The 20,358-nt window shown below is 43.2% G+C and overlaps 1 protein-coding gene across 2 annotated transcripts in view; it reads left to right on the plus strand.

Moving 5' to 3' along the window:
• Positions 1 to 159: 159 nt before the first annotated feature.
• The window catches only part of LOC139553667 (TOG array regulator of axonemal microtubules protein 1-like), a 33,549-nt gene continuing 13,350 nt past the window's right edge, over positions 160 to 20,358 (plus strand). Inside the window, exons 1-11 of one of the 2 annotated variants that reach the window (XM_071366238.1) lie at positions 160 to 2,309; positions 7,816 to 7,882; positions 12,784 to 12,909; positions 12,994 to 13,236; positions 13,331 to 13,632; positions 13,992 to 14,221; positions 14,436 to 14,536; positions 14,636 to 14,806; positions 19,316 to 19,381; positions 19,785 to 19,954; positions 20,107 to 20,284. In XM_071366238.1, the coding sequence (XP_071222339.1) occupies positions 1,272 to 2,309; positions 7,816 to 7,882; positions 12,784 to 12,909; positions 12,994 to 13,236; positions 13,331 to 13,632; positions 13,992 to 14,221; positions 14,436 to 14,536; positions 14,636 to 14,806; positions 19,316 to 19,381; positions 19,785 to 19,954; positions 20,107 to 20,284 (2,692 nt within the window). In that variant the 5' untranslated portion in view covers positions 160 to 1,271. The remainder of the gene's footprint in view (positions 2,310 to 7,815; positions 7,883 to 12,783; positions 12,910 to 12,993; positions 13,237 to 13,330; positions 13,633 to 13,991; positions 14,222 to 14,435; positions 14,537 to 14,635; positions 14,807 to 19,315; positions 19,382 to 19,784; positions 19,955 to 20,106; positions 20,285 to 20,358) is intronic. The other variant, XM_071366237.1, reaches the window with a different exon arrangement.

A 20,358-nucleotide genomic window follows, 5' to 3' on the forward strand; every position in this document is an offset into this window, starting at 1 on the left:
AGTACAAATAAAGAAAAACCCTTGAATGAGTAGGTGTGTCCAAACTTTTGACTGGTGCTGTATATCGTGATTCGCCCATAAGCAAAATAAATAATAATTGAGATGATTTTTACGTTATATCGCCCAGCTCTAGTATACCAGAAGGTACTAAAAGTAGTGGAGGTACTAGTTTCGATGTCTTCACTATTATTCTACAATGTAGAAAATAGTAAAAATAAAGAAACCCTGGAATGGAATGCATCAAATTCCATCTGATTCTCAACCTACCACTCGCGTCACCATGGAAGCGGTCCGTTTGTGTCATGTTGTATTCGCCATTTTGATGCTTCTTGGCGTGGGCTACGGCGATGAATGTCTCTACTACAGCGCAGCTAGCTAGATTAGCTACAAACATTCAACATAGAATCTCATACAGTTACAAGGGGATTTCTATGAGTATTATTAATCGGACATTTAACCGAGGAGGTCATGAAGATTTGGGAAACGTTTTCGTACCCCGGACGTCAAATTTGAACGAATAATCGGAATGCGAAGTCATAATTTGTCTGTTATCTAACTTCGCCAGTTAACGTTAAGTAGTTAGCCAAGCTAGCCACCACCAGGTTGCTACTCAGCCGCAAGCATTGAAGACGTAGCTAAAAGCTATCTATGATATTGAATTATATGGAAAACATCAATCAGAAGAGGTACTGGCAGCGACGTCGCCCTGACACTCCATTTCTGAACAATGAATGATGTTAGAAGCAATGGAAACATCTAGTGGGCTACCTAGTTACCAATGCAGTTAGCTGAAATACAAAAGGGGCTTTCAAATATAACATTCCACTGTGCTTTTTTTTCGTCGTGGCTATGTAGGGAAAGCACACCAACCTACAAGTGGTTTTATTTTCACTCAACGTTGCTTTCACTGTTCACGTTCCAGTTGTCTCGTAGAACAAAACAAATAACATTTATTCATAAGAAGCTGCAAATATGAAGTATTTTAATGTAATGCATTGATTATGCTTGGACATGTTCAAATGTCTTTCCCAATACCAGCTGCCTACAGGTGTAAAACGTATTGTTGAACTGACTATTACCATATAAAGACATATCTGAGTGCAATTTTACTGGACGGCAACCACAGTATTGCCACTCTGAAATACAGCATCGAAGAGGCTAAATCTACCCACCAAGATGACGATTCAAAGTAAAGGACAATATTGCTGTCCTCACAGAAATGTTAATGCTTCTTTAGATTTTCCCCTTTGACCACATCCAAAGGACCATCAATGATGATTTTTGGATTGATACCCCAAGAGTTACACGAAAAGCTCCTAGACCTCAAAAACTACCAAAATCGAACAAATGGTGTGGAACAGCTGAAAAATATCCTCTTTGGATTGGACTTGAAGCCAGTCCCCTCAGACAGTATTGTGGAGTTTATCAATTTTCTCCGCAGACTTCTAGATGACAGCAACTTCAAAGTCTTGTACGGCACTTTACAGGTGATAAACCTACTCATTCAGAAATTGGATTACAATGTAGACAAATATTTCAAACAATTAGCGTGTGTGGCTCTGAAAACCCTTGGGGACACCCGCGCTGTCACCAGGAATGAGTATATGAATGTGTTCAGGCAGTTGACTAGAATTGTAGGGCCACAGAAAGTGTTGGACCTTGTCATTGGACACCTGAGACACAAGAACTCCCGGGTCAGAGAGGATGTCATCAACATCATCACAGCAGCTATGCTCACCCACCCCAGGAAGGACTTCAACATCCCCAGCCTCTGCTTTGAAGTTGCCCCATACCTGGCAGACAGCAAGAAGAAGGTTCGCCATGCAGCCCTAGAACTATTTGCTGTTTTTGACCATTGCCTTGACACAGGGAAAAAACAGCCCCTAATGAAGGCTGTAGACAGAGTTGAGCTCAATGGGGATGAGGAGGGTCTTATGGCAGCTGTGCAAGCAAGAAGAGCCAGGCACATACTTCCCAGACTGTCCTCAGATGGAATGGTGGAGTATGCCCTTGTAATCCCTAAACCAGGACAACGATGCTCACCTCAGTTTGGGTCGGGAGCTGACCTGGAGTGGGTGCTCAATGGTGGGCGGATCAGCAGTGCCAGGAACATCAGGACAGAACCAGACTCTGACAGGCTGTATCATGGTTATGGAAGCTTGGGCTCCCTCGTTGATGACCTTCCACTGCAGAGGAGAATTGTCAGTGCAGGCAAAGGGAAGAACAAACTGCCCTGGGAGAGGTCAAGCCTCCCTTCCACAGTGAACACCCAGCCACGCAGTGCTCCTAAGGGGAAATCCTCTGATCAGGTTGGTCATCGATGACGACAAGGTTACATCAAGCAAAAGTATGATGACGACACTGGTCTATCTAGCTGTTTTGATTTAGCAAAGTCCCATTAGAGAAAGAAATATCAAAACATCCTCTCTAGGCTATATAGGTATAATAATCTTATTTCCATAGAGACACCATAATTCCATTGAATAAGGTGCAAATAGAATGAGGTTTGCGACCACTCAAAGTACAAATCTATCAAATATTAGTTTTCAGGAACCTGATGAAAACAACCCCAAGCATGTCTACACTGAATCAATAATACGCTGTATACTACATCAGTATACATCAGTATACAACACGCAGTATACTAGATACTGACAAATGCTTGTGTTAGGACTATATGGAATTGTACGTGCAAAAATCCAGGACACAATTTATATTAATTGGCTCACTGCATACTGTGAAAATGGTAGGCCTAATGTATACTGAACAAAAATATAAACGCAACATGCAATAATTTCAAAGATTTTACTGAGTTACAATTAATTTGAGAATCAGTCAATTTAAATAAATTCATTAGGCCCTAATCTATGGATTTCACATGATTGGAAATACAGACATGCATCTGTTAGTCACAGATACCTTTAAAAAAAAAAATTGTCATCACAATGGGCCTCAGGATCTCGTCACGGTAGTTCTGTGCATTCAAATTGCCATTGAAAATGTAATTGTTTTCTTTGTCTGTAGCTTAAGCCCATACCATAACCGCACCGCCACCATGGGGCACTCTGTTCACAATGTTGACATCAGCAAACCGCTCGCCCACATGATGCCATACACGTGGTCTGCAGTTGTGAGGCTGGTTGAACATACTGCCAAATTCTCTAAAATGACATTGGAGGTGGCTTATGGTAGAGCAATGAATGTTAAATTCTCTGGCAACAGCTCTGGTGGACATTCCTGCAGTCAGCATGCCAATTGCACCCTCCCCCAAAACATGAGACATCTGTAGCATTGTGTTGTGTGACAAAACTGCACATTTTAGTGGCCTTTTATTGTCCCCAGCACAAGGTGCACCTGTGTAATGATCATGCTATTTAAACAGCTTCTTGATATGCCACACCTGTCAGGTGGATGGATTATCTTGACAAAGGATACAATTCTCACGAACAGGGATATAAACAAATTTGTGCCCAAAATTTGAGATAAATAATATTTGTGTGCATAACGAACATTTCTGGGATCTTTTATTTCAGCTCATGAAACATGGGACCAGCATTTAACTGTTGTGTTTTATGTTTTTGTTCAGTGTAGTTATGTATGCAGAGATGATGCAAATGATTCCCTTTAGGTGACATTGATTGGCATTTAATGGAGGAATTATTGACTCAGCAATCAAAGTTCACATGTTTAATGGTATAAAGGGCTTCTAAAAATATTAATACAGATCCAATGGAATAAGTTGCCTTTCAATCAGTCACTGATTGACTGTGCTCTTGGAGTAGCATCTTTCCTATTGACTTCACCGTCCACCTGAGGTGCTGTGTTTTAGTTGATTTGTTTGTCTCCACAATCAAAGTCCTAGTGCACTGATTGCAAAGGGCCTGAAAAGGACTGTCACCTGTCTGCAAGGGCTGCTAGTTTGTTTGTTTTGTTGCCATGACAATAATTTGGTGAGCAGTCAGTTGCCTTGTGGCCAATTAGGAGGAGAGAGATGACAGCTACCATGTCAGTGTTTATCAATCAACTTAGTCTAAATTTGAGATAAGAAAAGGGGGGGTTCTACCATATTCTGAAGGCAAGCAAACTATTTGTTTGATGCCTGATGTGACATTGAACATAAGGCTATTCGTGTGTTTGTCATTTCAGAGATGCATTCTCAGGCATTTCAAGTTGTGGTCAGTCATGGAAAATCAAATAATTTTATTGATCGCATACACATATTTAGCAGATGTTACTGCGAACAATGTTCCCTCAAAAAAAAATCAGGCACTGAGGAAATTTCAGGTTTGCTGAGCACAAACTAGAACATTGTGAAAATCTACCGGGGCGCGTTCACTGTGAATACTGAGGCTGTACCCACTTTAAGTTACAGTTTTAACAGTGGCCAAGTAGGCTTCTGTGGCTATTTGATCATAATGTAGGCCTACCAGGGTGGCCTACCATCAAAAACAATGGAGAAAAATGCATCCCATAACATTTTTAAATGGAAATAGCTGTTCTGTCAGTAGCAGCAAATGTGTGGTGTTCAATGTAGGCCTACATTCCATGAGACTTTTGAAAAAACATACAGGGCTTGACATTAACCTGTTTATCCACTTGTCCTTCATACAAGTACAGTGGGGAGAACAAGTATTTGATACACTGCCGATTTTGCAGGTTTTTCCTACTCACAAAGCATGTAGAGGTCTGTAATTTTTATCATAGGTACACTTCAACTGTGAGAGACGGAATCTAAAAATCAAAAATCCAGAAAATCACATTGTATTTTTAAGTAATTAATTTGCATTTTATTGCATGACATAAGTATTTGATCACCTACCAACCAGTAAGAATTACGGCTCTCACAGACCTGTTGGTTTTTCTTTTGCATTTTTGCATTTCAAACAAGTATTTGATACACTGCCGATTTTGCAGGTTTTCCTACTTACAAAGCATGTAGAGGTCTGTCATTTTATCATAGGTACACTTCAACTGTGAGACGGAATCTAAAACAGAAATCCAGAAAATCACATTGTATGATTTGTAAGTAAATAATTTGCATTTTATTGCATGACATAAGTATTTGATCACCTACCAACCAGTAAGAATTCCGGCTCTCACAGACCTGTTAGTTTTTCTTTAAGAAGCCCTCCTGTTCTCCACTCATTACCTGTATTAACTGCACCTGTTTGAACTTGTTACCTGTATAAAAGACACCTGTCCACACACTCAATCAAACAGACTCCAACCTCTCCACAATGGCCAAGACCAGAGAGCTGTGTAAGGACATGAGGGATAAAATTGTAGACCTGCACAAGGCTGGGATGGGCTACAGGACAATAGGCAAGCAGCTTGGTGAGAAGGCAACAACTGTTGGCGCAATTATTAGAAAATGGAAGAAGTTCAAGATGACGGTCAATCACCCTCGGTCTGGGGCTCCATGCAAGATCTCACCTCGTGGGGCATCAATGATCATGAGGAAGGTGAGGGATCAGCCCAGAACTACACGGCAGGACCTGGTCAATGACCTGAAGAGAGCTGGGACCACAGTCTCAAAGAAAACTGAAAGTCCGTATTGCCCAGCGACAGCCCCGAAACCTGAAGGATCTGGAGAAGGTCTGTATGGAGGAGTGGTCCAAAATCCCTGCTGCAGTGTGTGCAAACCTGGTCAAGAACTACAGGAAACGTATGATCTCTGTAATTGCAAACAAAGGTTTCTGTACCAAATATTAAGTTCTGCTTTTCTGATGTATCAAATACTTATGTCATGCAATAAAATGCAAATGAATTACTTAAAAATCATACAATGTGATTTTCTGGACCGCTGTGCCACTTTTGTTTTAGATTACGTCTCTCACAGTTGAAGTGTACCTATGATAAAAAAAATTACAGACCTCTACATGCATTGTAAGTAGGAAAACCTGCAAATTCGGCAGTGTATCAAATACTTGTTCTCCCCACTGTATATATTTTTTTTAACTAGGTAAGTCAGTCAATAACAAATTCTCATTTACAATGACGGCCTACACCGGCCAAACCTGTACGACGCTGGGCCAAATGTGCACCGCCCTATGGGACTCCCAATCACAACCGATTGTGATACAACCTGGATTCGAACCAGGGAGTCTGTAGTGATGCCTCTAGCACTGAGATGCAGTGCCTTAGACCGCTGTGCCACTCATGAGCCCGAAATATTAGGATGAGTAATGTCGGAGTCCGTTGTATAAAATATATGTGTGTGTGAGTGATGGGATGTATAGACATGGATAGAATATGTAGTATATCTGAAGAATACGTAGGATAATAATATAGGCCTACTGTATGTCGATAGAGGGTGTGGATACATATCTATTGCATGATCCACATTAGACAGAAAAGGTGAGCCTACAGATTTGACTGCTTGGGGGAGACAAGTACCTAATATTACAGGGCACCTGTTCCTCGATGAGTGATAATCCAAAGAGCTTTATCTATGTAGCTGGGGGGGAACCCCAGGCCACAATGGGTTTACTCCAAGATCCTCTCATCAGGGAAGTCAATTTGCTAATCTGCTCGTTTCACTGTGTCAGTGTCAGACAGTGGCATAGGTTCGTAGTGGGGAAACACTGGCCATCTTTCCTGTTTCGCATAATAGAGAGTAACCTACTTAGACTACTGAACTGTAGTTGCAAAGATGCAACAAAAGTATAGGCAATGCGCTCAGATGAAGATCTGCGGGGGAGAAATCCCAGCACTGTCACAGAGACTGGTGGGGATAACAGATTAAAGGTCTGGTTTCTTCCCCCACACGACGCTGACTGTAGACTAGGTGGGAGGGGCTGGCTGGCATATTTTATTAATCTCTTCATTCACGTGACTATGTCATGTGGATTGCAGAAACAATCGCTGATGTCTGTCTCAGCGGTCTTGATGTTGTAATGAAACGTGAACTTGAAGTTAAAAAACAACTCGATTGATGTTTTTAAACTTATTAATTTCTATGATTTTGAAAGTGAAACCCCTCTCACAGATGATCTCCTTCCCTTGGAGCAGTTTGTCACCAAAATGTCTTGGAAAGAATACACTGCAACAAGTTTCAGTGAGCATTCAGGTACTATCAAAGGCAAAGCATTGTAATTTGCAAGAATGACCTTCATTGATCACAATAGTTGAAAACTAGAGCTACTTGTTCAGAGGCATTTTGTTTGCTCTGTGCCCCAAAGTAATTTTGGAGCCTTCCAGTGAAACCTTATGTTTACAGTAGTCCCCATCTCCCAGCAACATCTTTGCCACACAACACACTTGTATTCAGAGAGGGTTTGAAACTTAATTCGCAATGCATGTGAAGATCATAGGGCCCGATGCAACTGTGGAACATCAACCACTTACGTCCCTAATGTTGATTAAGATCCCAGTGGGTTTGTCTGAAGGCAACGTGAGTTGCTTTTAATCAGATAGCCGTGAGATGGATCTCAACACCCTGTCTGAGGGAAGCTTTGGTGTTTGAGGTGAAAACTGCTCATCACTCTCCTTACCTCAGAGATCTATTTTACTGTGAGGCTTACAAATGTGCCATGGCAACACCTTTAAAAGTTTAATAAGAGTGGTACATGTCATTGACGTAGACAGACGCCAATTTGAGCTTGTTTCTATACACTGACAGTCCCAGAGCACACAGTTACTTTGAGCTAAACATTGCTTTGTTGATACCAATGGATGAAATTACAGTTGATCCATGGTAGGCTCTCTATGTTTTCAAATAATCGTTTATGTTTGACATGTGAACTTGACCCAGTATTGTAGCTCTCAGTGATGGATAATTGTCACCATTGTTACCCCTTGATTTTATCTCCTCAGGTCATCAGTGAAGACTGCCTGTCCCATTCCCGGAAGCTGAGTCCGGAGACATATGTCCCCAGTTTCGGTAAGTGCCCACTTCTGTCTCTTGCATGCATCAAGAGCTACCGCACAAGCTGACGAGATGCAGTTCAGTTGCTGTCAGTGCCGAAGTTAGCCAGGCTATAGATTAAACCAGTTTTGAATAGGATTATCACACAGAGTCAATGGATCCACACCATTGCACGCCATTCAGAGCACTGACATGACTGAGTAGAAAGAAGAGTGCCATGCAGGTCTCGCGCAACAAGGATTAAACAAATTCATAGCCGTTGGTTATTGCTGTACATTATAGAGAAATAATGCCCACTAGAACGCCTTTTAAGCCAATCGGAAACTAGTATTTAACAATGCCATGGTGTAATTGCCTATATTTTGCTGCCATTGTTGGGAAGACATTGAGTACACAAGACAAGTACCAAGCAAGGCCAGTATGGACATTAGCATGCTTCACCCTTGAAATCCTTACCACTGTTGTGCTCTCCATCTTGAACCGGTGTAAAAATGTCTCTACAAGAATGCATCGGTAGATGGAGAGTTGTGTAATGTATTGTGACAATATATGGAGGTGTCCTTGAAGTGAGGGGTGGTGCTTTCTCTAAACATGGTTGATGTGGGAGTCAGTCAGTCACTCCTCTTCATGTTCCTGCTGTTTAGCGCCAATGCCGTTCGTAGGCATTCAATAAATAGACACTTAATATGAGGCATGGAGGCTAGCATTGAGAATGAGTTGTTGAGAATGCAATAAGTTAGTACTAAACCTTGATCTGGTTCTCACTATGAAAACAGTGTGATCAAATACATAAATTTTGTGTTCTCTGTTGACAAAGGAGATTATATGAGGTATTGATTTTTAGGTAGGAAGGCCAGTAATGACTAAAGTTGATGAAAGCAATAGTTAGCTTCAGTGATTTATCAGAGTTCCTCCACTTTGCAGTCACAGTTGGTTTGTGATCACGGCTACCACCCTGTCAGAGGCTTCCTTCCCATTGCAGTCAACTAGCCCACGGTTGACTTGGCTCACTCTGAAAAGACCCAGTCAGACAGCCAGAGTGGTCAGGAGAAAAGCTCTCAAAGGAAGGAAAGGACCAGACTAGGTGGGGAAGCCAATAGAGATTATACAGCAGATACTGTGTCATAAACGTGGTATCATCTCAAGCGGGAATGCTAGCGATAGTACTTAGGTATTCAATTGCCAGGGTATTTTTGTGCAACTTGACCTCTCGTCAAGATACCTTACAGTGAAGCAGCCTAGTAGTGACAGGAGAATATGATGCATGCCACACTCCTGATGTGGTTTGTATGGTTGGTTGGTTGATTTGGACATAATAAGTATTGTTCTGTTATAGGACTTAGAAACTAGTACCTCCACTACTTTTAGTACCTTCTGGTATACTAGAGCTGGGCGATATGCCCTAAAAATCATCTCAATTATTATTTTTTTGCTTATGGGCGAATCACGATATACAGTACCAGCCAAAAGTTTGGACACCTACTCATTCAAGGGTTTTTCGTTATTTGTACTATTTTCTACATTGTAGAATAATAGTGAATACATCAAAACTATGAAATAACACATGGAATCAAGTAGTAACCCCAAAAAAGTGTTAAATCAAAATATATTTATATTTGAGATTCTTTAAAGTAGCCACCCTTTGCATTGATGACAGCTTTGCACACTCCATTTGAACAGCATGCTAGTCTGTCCACTTTGTTCAGATGTTGAAATCAAGTAAACTTACTTATTTCTCAGAATGAGAACGAATTGCCAAGACCTTATACACTGAGTGTACAAAACATTATGAACTCCTGCTTTTTCAGTGACAGACTGACCAGGTGAATCCAGGTGAAAGCTAGGATCCCTTATTGTTGTCACTTGTTAAATCCATTCCAATTAGTGTAGATGAAGGGGAGGGCACAGGTTAAAGAAGAATATTTAAGCTTTGAGACATTTGAGACATGGATTGTGTATGTTAACCCTAACCCTTAGCAAGACTGCTGTGTTTTTCATGGTCAACAGTTTCCCGTATGTATCAAGAATGGTCCACCACTCAAAGGACATCCAGCCAACTTGGCACAAATGTGGGAAGCATTGGAGTCAACATGGGCCAGCATCCCTGCGCAACTCAATATTAGGAAGGTGTTCTTAATGTTTTGTACACTCAGTGTATAATTGTTTTATGCTTTTTGCACATTTATAAATAGACTAGACAGCTAGTATAACAGTCTGGCTAAAATGCTGGCTTAATTCTGCACGTGACAAACTGAGCATTCATTTTCCAGAATCAATGTTCACTGATACTCCTGTTTTAGTAGCGTCTACTCTGCACACACTTTGAGGAGTTGATACATAAAAAGGGTATCGTTGGAAAGGTTAACTACTCTTCTATTACAGTAAAATAATGTCTCAATGTCTGTTGGTGTCCAAATGACCGATTCTGTTGGAACAAACCTCAAATGCAATTAGTGTGCAAATCTGTCATCAAGGCAAAGGGTTGCTACTTTGAAGAATCTCAAATATAAAATATATTTTGATTTGTTTACACATGTTTGGTTACTACATGATTTCATATGTGTTATTTCATAAACTCAGCGAAAAAAGAAACATCCCTTTTTCAGGACCCTGTCTTTCAAAGATAATTCGTAAAAATCGTAATAACTTCACAGATCTTCATTGTAAAGGGAAACACTGTTTCCCATGCTTGTTCAATGAACCATAAACAATTAATGAACATGCACCTGTGGAACGGTCGTTAAGACACTAACAGCTTACAGACAGTAGGCAATTAAGGTCACAGTTATGAAAACTTAGGACACTAAAGAGGCCTTTCTACTGACTGAAAAACACCAAGAGAAAGATGCCCAGGGTCCCTGCTCATCTGTGTGAATGTGCCTTAGGCATGCTGCAAGAGGGCATGAGGACTGCAGATGTGGCCAGGGCAATAATTTGCAATGTTTGTACTGTGAGACGCCTAAGACAGCGCTACAGGGAGACAGGACGGACAGCTGATCGTCCTCGCAATGGCAGACCACGTGTAACAACACCTGCACAGGATCGGTACATCCGAACATCACACCTGCAGGACAGGTACAGGATGGCAACAACAACTGCCCGAGTTACACCAGGAACGCACAATCCCTCCATCAGTGCTCAGACTGTCTGCAATAGGCTGAGAGAGGCTGGACTGAGGGCTTGTAGGCCTGTTGTAAGGCAGGTCCTCACCAGACATCACCGGCAACAACATCGCCTATGGGAACAAACCTACCGTTGCTGGACCAGACAGGACTGGCAAAAAGTGCTCTTCAAAGACGAGACGCGGTTTTGTCTCACCAGGGGTGATGGTCGGATTCGCGTTTATCGTTGAAGGAATGAGCGTTACACCGAGGCCTGTACTCTAGAGCGGGATCGATTTGGAGGTGAAGGGTCCGTCATGGTCTGGGGCGGTGTGTCACAGCATCATCGGACTGAGCTTGTTGTCATTGCAAGCAATCTCAACGCTGTGCGTTACAGGGAAGACATCCTCCTCCCTCATGTGGTACCCTTCCTGCAGGCTCATCCTGACATGACCCTCCAGCATGACAATGCCACCAGCCATACTGCTCGTTCTGTGCGTGATTTCCTGCAAGACATGAATGTCAATGTTCTGCCATGGCTAGCGAAGAGCCCGGATCTCAATCCCATTGTGCACATCTGGGACCTGTTGGATCGGAGGGTAGGGCCATTCCCCCCAGAAATGTCCGGGAACTTGCAGGTGCCTTGGTGGAAGAGTGGGGTAACATCTTACAGCAAGAACTAGCAAATATGGTGCAGTCCATGAGGAGATGCGCTGCAGTACTTAATGCAGCTGGTGGCCACACAAGATACTGACTGTTACTTTTGATTTGGACCCCCCCTTTGTTCAGGGACACATTATTCCATTTCTGTTAGTCACATGTCTGTGGAACTTGTTCAGTTTATGTCTCAGTTGTTGAATCTTGTTATGTTCATACAAATATTTACACATGTTAAGTTTGCTGAAAGAACGCAGTTGACAGTGAGAGGACGTTTCTTTTTTTTCTGAGTTTAGTGTTGATGTCTTCACTATTGTTCTACAATGTAGAAAATAGTAAAAAATAAAGAAAAACCCTGGAATGAGTAGGTGTGTCCAAACTTTTGACTGGTACTGTATTGCCCATCCGTACTGTATACCTATGTAATCTAACACAATGCTGAATGTAGTAATCTAAGTGAACACTATTGAATCAGGTGCATTGGGAATTTGAAATTAGTCCAAAATATTGTACAAGACTTTGCTAAAGTAGCCTACAAATAATGTAAAATGATAATACAATATTTCTGCTGTATGTTTTTGCTAGTAAAGCATGCAGTGGAATACAAAAGTAAAACTTGTGTGAGTTAGTTATAATTGTTTCGGGGTCAGGAGTGTTTGTGACCCTCTATGTAGCCACTGTTTACAAGATTAGCCTGTGCTTGCAGGCTTGACTGGACTTGGCATGTTCTGTAGCCTGCTTTAAAAATATCCAACAACTTTTACTGCACAGTATAAACAAACAGTGTCCGAACAAATGTCCCCCTTCGCTGCTCTTTCATAAAATCTGTTTTCAAACATTACTGAACGAATGGGTTTGTCAATGGATGTTTTAACTAAGCTTTGGCTTAGCCAAAGGTATTAAACCTAGACAGAATAATTTATCAAGTGAAACAAACTAGGATCAGATTACATTCCCCATGCCAGGAACTGGGCTCACAAGCCAGCCTGACCCCAGCTTTAGCTTGGCCTCAATGAAGAGGACTCTATTGACCATATCACTTTGAAACTTAACATGAGTTGCTGAAGCAACCAGCAACCAGTCATCATATTGTATTGATAGACAATATATGATAGTTATGAGGTACAATACAGTAATAGCTTATTTGTTGTCCTCTAGGTTCTGCAGAGCCCCATAAAACACTGTCCTCTAGGAGGGAATCCCTGGGACGCTTGAGAAGGAGTGGGAGCCTTGACTTAGATCCTGACATCTTTAAATCTACCAACTTCTCTGACGCAGAGGGAGGTGAGGAAGTCTTTACTCTCCTCAGTCTGTGCCTTCTACAGAACAGTTTCATTGAAAGGTAACTGAAGGATCTTTGTGTTGCAGTGGTACACAAGGCCCGTCTCCTCTCTGGGACCTCCGGCTTTGAGCACACCTTATCCAACCCCTCGGCCCAGGGCACCTTCCTACTGCCCTCCTACCCTCTGGCTACACTCCCCGGGGGCCTGCTGACCCCAACACTGTCCCACCGCTGCGCTGACTCCTCACTGTCAATGTCCAACACTTGGCCCAACAAGAGAGAGAGCAGCCCCCAAAGACGAGACCCCAGCCCCTGGAAAGACATATCAAGTATGGGTCTGGTGTCTACTGCATGTTGGGTAGATCTTGATAGTCATGTAATTTATTTGAAGCATGTTTTTGAGTGCTTTCTTTGTCCCCATAGGTGACTTCTCATCCAGCAGGTGTTCTCCACGGCCTCACCGTGCTTCTCTGGTGAGCTCCTCATCTGCCTCGTCTTTCCGACAGGCTCTGAGCAGGACGCGGACCGGGCTGCCTATCTCCCCATCCCCAGGCCTTCTCCTGCCAGAGCGGGGCTTGTCTCAGAATGGCCAGTGGTCTAGTCCTCTAGCTCCATCTCCATCCAGCCTGCAGGACCACCTGTCTGAGAGGGACCTTCACCTAGACCTAGATCACCTCAGCCTGCAGGACCAAGACCAGGAAGAGGACCCCTTGGACCGGCAGGAGGTCAGGATCAATGTTTTACACACAAGGCTCTGCTTAGTGAAGTCTCCAGATGATTTAGCTAGGACACTGTCTTAAAGCTACCATCTTGCCATCGGGGTTTTATTCATATCTGTACTCAGAATAACTCAGTGCAGGAATATGGAATGTGGATAATGTTTCCCCTTCATTACTGCAGTGGTGGTGAAATGGGTCATATTTGGGACTAAGTATTCTTGATGTAATGTTAGTGCTGGGGGAATTGTACTTGACATCTAAATTGTCATGGCTATAACACCCATGCATAAAATATTATCTGTATGCACAACACCCTCTTGCCTTGCTCTCAGGTTACTGATGAGCTAATGTGTTGTTGTTTTTAGATGTTGAACTCCCTGCGCTCTCTGCGCTGCAGCGCAGCTAAGAAGAAGGCCAAGGTGAGTCTGAGTGGCTCAGACCCTGACCCAGATAGCCCAGACTCAGCCATGAAACTGGAGCTGGCTCTGGACTCCCCCTCTCACAACTCCCCCACCGTCACCAGCCCAGCTAGCGAGAGCGGCCTCTCCAGCCTCTACTCACCCCCAAACACCCCCCTCAATGGCACCAAAACCAGGTACATTCCACAAGAGTCTTAGACCTAAGTAGACAACCAGTAGACAAAGTTGAACCATTTGGTTCAACTAAGTTGAACCAAATGAGATCCTGTTTCAATAATTATCATGGGCAAAGGGACCATGCTATGATGGTCACACTTTCAAGTACACACACCCGAGGTATGATGGATCTGATATCCCTCCTGATGACTCACCTCTGACCTCTTTCAAAAGCCCTGGGAATTCTGCCTCCTCTTCAACAAAGCCTCACATTGCTAGAGTGCCTTCTGCTAAACTGAGATCTTCCGTCTCCATGGACTTCAGTGCCCTTCAAGGTACAGTGAGGATTCAACATGTAAAAGGATCTCTCTTATTACTGGCTGAGTCGTTGTTTCTATTTAGCTCTAATGGTGTTTCTGTGTTTTCTCCACCAGGCTTTCCAGTCAGAGATAAAATCATACCTGAAGTGAGTGTGGTTGGTCAAAGAGTCACCTACTTGAACGGACCAATGGAAACTGAGGAAGAGGACAGGACTACAGAATACTCTCCACCCCCAAGTAGACTAGCCTGCCGCGAGCCAATCAGAGCCCTGAGGCCTGCCAAAGGTCAGTCACTGCAAGGAGGTCTGCTCCATTGAGGCATATCGCTGTCTAAAAACAGTGTATTTTCATTATGTTTGCAATATGTTGTTTGTCCAGTACTACACTGAACAAAAATATAAACAGAACATGTAAAGTGTTGATCCCATGTTTCATGAGCTGAAATAAAAGATCCCAGAAAGTTTCCATATGCACAAAAAGCTTATTTTGCTAACATTTTGTGCATACATTTGTTTACATCCCTGTTAGTGAGCATTTCTCCTTTGCCAAGATAATCCATCAACCTGACAGGTGTGGCATATCAAGAAGCTGATTAAACAGCATGATCATTACACAGGTGCACCTTGTGCTGGGGGAAATAAAAGGCCACTCTAAAATGTGCAGTTTTGTCACACAACACAATGCCATAGACGTCGCAAGTTTTGAGAGAGCGTGCGATTAACATGCAGACTGCAGGAATGTCCACCAGAGCTGTTGCCAGAGAAAGTAATGTTATTTTCTCTACCACAAGCCACCTCCAATGTCGTTTTAGAGAATTCTGCAGTACGTCCAACCAGCCTCCCAACTGCAGACCACATGTAACCACGCCAGCGCTGGACCTCCACATCTGGCTTCTTCACCTGCGGGATCGTCTGAGACCAGCCACCCGGACAGCTGATGAAACTGTGGGTTTGCACAACTGAAGAATTTCTGCACAAACTGTCAGTAACCGTCTCAGGGACGCTCATCTGCGTGCTCACCGTCCTCACCAGGGTCTTGACCTGACTGCAGTTTCCGGTTGTACCCAACTTCAGTGGGAAAATCACGCCGGAGAAGTGTTCTTCAGAGATGAATCCCAGTTTCATCTGTCCAGTCAGATGTCAGACAGAATGTATGGCGTCGTGTGGGCGAGCGGTTTGTTGATGTCAACGTTGTGAACAGAGTGCCCCATGGTGGCGGAGGGGTTATGGTATAGGCAAGCATAAGCTACGGACAATGAACACAACTGCATTTTATTGATGGCAATTTGAATGCACAGAGATACTGTGACGAGATCCAGAGGCCCATTGTCGTGCCATTCATCCGCCGCCATCACCTCATGTTTCAACATGTTTCAACACGCCATGGCCCCATGGCGCAGGATCTGTACACAATTCCTGGAAGCTGAAAATGTCCCAGTTCTTCCATGGCCTGCATACTCACCAGATATGTCACCCATTAAGCATGTTTGGGATGCTCTGGATTGACGTGTGCAACAGCGTGTTCCAGTTCCCGCCAATATCAACTTCGCACAGCCAGTGAAGAGGAGTGGGACAACATTCCTAGGGTTGCAAAGGGTCGGAAACTTTCCGGTAAATTTCCGGAATTTTCCATGGGAAGTTAAGCCCTGGAATTTGGGGAATTTTGCTTAAATTCATCAAAAAGGTTAGCTTAAAACAGTGAACCTTTTTGTGGGATACACATAAGGCAATTCTAGGTCTTGTGGCATATTTTGGTTAAACTATCCCCAATTCAATGGAATTGCAACCCTCTGCATGCACAGTGCATTCACAGTGCATTCACGCATGCACATGTACAGCTGATTCTCAAGATCTTGCACACTAATGAGATGCTATTGAGCCCACATTACTACACTGTCTGAGCCAAGGACTACATGTTTTCTCGTAAGTTTTGATTACAATACTGGGTGGGGTGAATATATTATATGACATAAATGATTTGTTGTTAACTAGTAAATAGTAGCCTACAGCAAAGTGTGTTTAAATCATTTCTAACTTGTTAACAATTTCTGCTAGTTAGTTTTTGCTACCTACCATGTGGGTTTTAGCTTGCTTGAGCCTGCTAACTGAGGAGTGTTAATTCACTGTTTCCGTACATGTTTCATTTTAAAACATTTATCTTACGAAGGAGTTGTTTAATCTAACTGGTTAACTATTTATCTGTACATAGAATTGTTTTTGTTTTTTTTGTACTAATTTTTTTCTAATCTTTAGAGGAAAATGCCACGGGCACTATCTGATGTGTGGAGACATTTCACTGCAGCTAATGTAGAAGAAAAATCTGTGTACATTTGCAGATACTGTGCCAAATCATATGTGAAGAATGCAACAAAGATGCAGAATCATCTGGCCAAGTGCATAAAGTTCCCTCAGTGCTCACAACAAGCAACCTCTGACAAAAGTCCCTCTACTTCTATTCGAGGAGAAAATTATGAATTAGACAACTTATCGATAGCAACAGCTCATGGTCCTCCTGGAATCAGAAGTTTTTTGACTCAATGGAGTAACGTAATCAGAGAAATGCTGATAAATGTCTTGCTCGAGCTGTGTATGCAACTGGTTCACCTCTGATGCTCACAGGCAATATGTATTGGAAGAGATTTCTGAATGTTCTTCCCCCAGCATACACACCTCCAACCAGACATGATTTATCTACTCATTTGCTGGATGCAGAGTTCAAGTGAAGGTCAAGAAAATCATAGAGAAAGCAGACTGTATTACAATCATCTCTGATGGGTGGTCGAATGTTCGTGGGAAAGGAATAATGAACTACATCATCTCCACCCCTCAACCAGTATTCTACAAGAGCACAGACACAAGGGACAACAGACACACCGGTCTCTACATTGCAGATGAGCTGAAGGCAGTCATCAATGACCTTGGACCACAGAAGATATTTGCACTGGTGACAGACAATGCTGCGAACATGAAGGCTGCTTGGTCTAAAGTGGAGGAGTCCTACCCTCACATCACACCCATTGGCTGTGCTGCTCATGCACTGAATCTGTTCCTCAAGGACATCATGGCACTGAAAACAATGGATACACTCTACAAGAGAGGCAAGGAAATGGTTAGGTATGTGAAGGGTCATCAAGTTATAGCAGCAATCTACCTCACCAAGCAAAGTGAGAAGAATAAGAGCACCGCATTGAAGCTTCACCCGTTTGGGTGGTGTTATCATCATGTTTGACAGTCTCCTGGAGGGGAAGGAGTCTCTCCAAGAAATGGCCATATCACAGTCTGCCGATATGGCCAGCCCCATCAAGAGGATCCTCTTGGATTATGTATTTTGGGAGAGAGTGGTAAGCAGCCTGAAACTCCTGAAACCTATAGCAGTAGCCATTGCACGGATTGAGGGAGACAATGCCATCCTGTCTGGTGTTCAGACTCTGCTTGCAGATACAAGAGAAGAAATCCATACTGCCCTGCCCACTTCACTGTTGCTTCAAGAAGAGGAAACTGCAGTTCTGAAATACATCAAAAAGCGTGAAGACTTCTGCCTGAAGCCCATGCACGCCGCAGCGTACATGTTGGACCCCAAGTATGCTGGAAAGAGCATCCTGTCTGGTGCAGAGATCAACAAGGCCTATGTTGTCATCAGTACCATGTCTCGCCACCTTGGCCTGGATGAGAGAAGGGTTCTTGGCAGTTTGGCGAAGTACACTTCCAAGCAAGGGCTTTGGGATGGAGATGCAATATGGCAGTCGTGCCAACATATCTCATCAGCCACCTGTTGGAAATGGACTTTGTGGATCTGAGGCTCTTTCCCCTGTTGCCTCCATCATCCTCTAAATCCCACCAACTTCAGCCGCCTCAGAGCGCAACTGATCCTTGTTTGGGAACACACACCAAAGCATGCAACAGGCTGACCAATACAAGGGTTGAAAAATTGGTGGCCATCCGGGCAAATTTGAGGCTTTTTGAGCCTGACAACGAGCCATCCTCAACAAGGTTGGAAAGTGACAGTGAAGATGAGGCCTCAGAGTCTGATGTTCAAGAGGTGGACATTGAGGAGGTCCTGGGAGAAGACATGGAAGCCTGAGAGGAAGACAACCAAAGCTTTAGTTTCTAGACTATGTATGTTGAAAATGTTTTTGGGAGATGTGATGGATCATTGTGGATCATTCAATATTCCCTTTATTTTGTTGTTCAGTGAAATCATCCAATGTGAAGTGTCAACTCATTTAATTAAAGTTACATTTTTTAAATTTCTACTGGAAGGATTTAGTCATTTGCAATTATGTCTACTTATGTTAAGGTAAAATGTTTGTTTCTGTTTCCATATGATATGGTACATCTATCCAATGCAAAAAACATCTACATTTAAATGGTATTAATATTAATTTGCACATATTTCCGTTAATTCCCATATATTCCCGTTAATTCCCACGGAAGGTTTCCACCTCTGAATATTCCCCAAAATGTGCAACCCTAAACATTCCACAGGCCACAATCAACAGCCTGATCAACTCTATGCGAAGGAGATGTGTCGTGCTGCATAAGGCAAATGGTGGTCACATCAGATACTGACTTGTTTTCTGATCCACACCCCTACATTCTTTTTAATGATCTGTGACCAACCAATGCACATCTGTATTCCCAATCATGTGAAATCCATAAATTAGGGGCTACTGAATGTATCTCAACTGACTAATTTCCTTATATGAACTGTAACTCAGTAAAACATTTGACATTTTTGCATGTTGAGTTTATATTTTTGTTCAGTATATGTGTTTCTCCATTCTCTGTTCCTCAGGTTCCCAGAGCTACAGCAACAGGAACTCACCAGCCACTGACATGCCTGAAGGTGTGGTTGGCAGAGGTCAGGCCACATCCGTCTTATTTACGACTCTGTGCCATTGTTCAGATATCCAATATTGTGTTCTGAGGTTGTGATGTTCTGGCTCAGGGCTGTGTTTAACAACAGATCGCCAAGTCTCACAGTACACAAGGCCCTGCCTGGGGCCACACAGTATCAGGGCCAAGTTTAAAGAATTGTTTGGAATAACTCTTGTAGTTGGCAATATACTTATTGTTGGCAGATAAACAGATGCTAAGACATGCAGAGGACAGAGCATGCCATATTTTGGAAGTCATCACTGCTTACAGTATTTTCTAGCTATGTGAATACACTGTGCTGCTTAAAGTTTCAGCTTTGCTGAATAATGGTGTCAATGAAAATTAGCTTAAGTACTCTTGAATTTTCCTCACCTCCCCCTCTGCAGGAGTGTTTGGCTCGGTGGTTTTGTCCAGCCGTCCAGGCGTTGCCATGTTGATGGACCAGGGCGACTGTATGACCAGGCTGCCCAGTGACCCCCCAGCTGGCATCTATGGCCATGCAGTCCCCGGCAACCATCTGGACCCCGAAGACATCCCAGCCTCAGAGGTGGCCAGGGTGAGCAGGTCCACCATACTGTACATACACCACCAACAACCTCTTTGATACTACATTTCCCATCAGGCTTTGCAGCTTGAAAAAAATGGCCCTCTACCACTGCTATCAGTCTGTGGAATGTGCGTAACTGGGAGTTGTGTGTTTGTGTGCAGGATAAGGAGAAGGTGAGAATGACACGGTTTGCTCGGGACAAGATGCGGCAGCACCGATTGGAGCAGCAGGAGGGCCAGCCTGCCCTGGGGGATCGCCAGAGAGCTGACAGGATGCGTCTGCGCCTCAGACAGGTGCAAAATGACGTGGCTACAGAGGATACAGCAGCCATTTCCAACGGTGCAATATTTCTTCCTTTACCCTAGCACAAGATTTCACTTCATGCACTAGAATCTAAATAAACTGTTTTTGTT

Source organism: Salvelinus alpinus, chromosome 25, assembly GCF_045679555.1.
Source record: "Salvelinus alpinus chromosome 25, SLU_Salpinus.1, whole genome shotgun sequence".
NCBI lineage: Eukaryota > Metazoa > Chordata > Actinopteri > Salmoniformes > Salmonidae > Salvelinus > Salvelinus alpinus.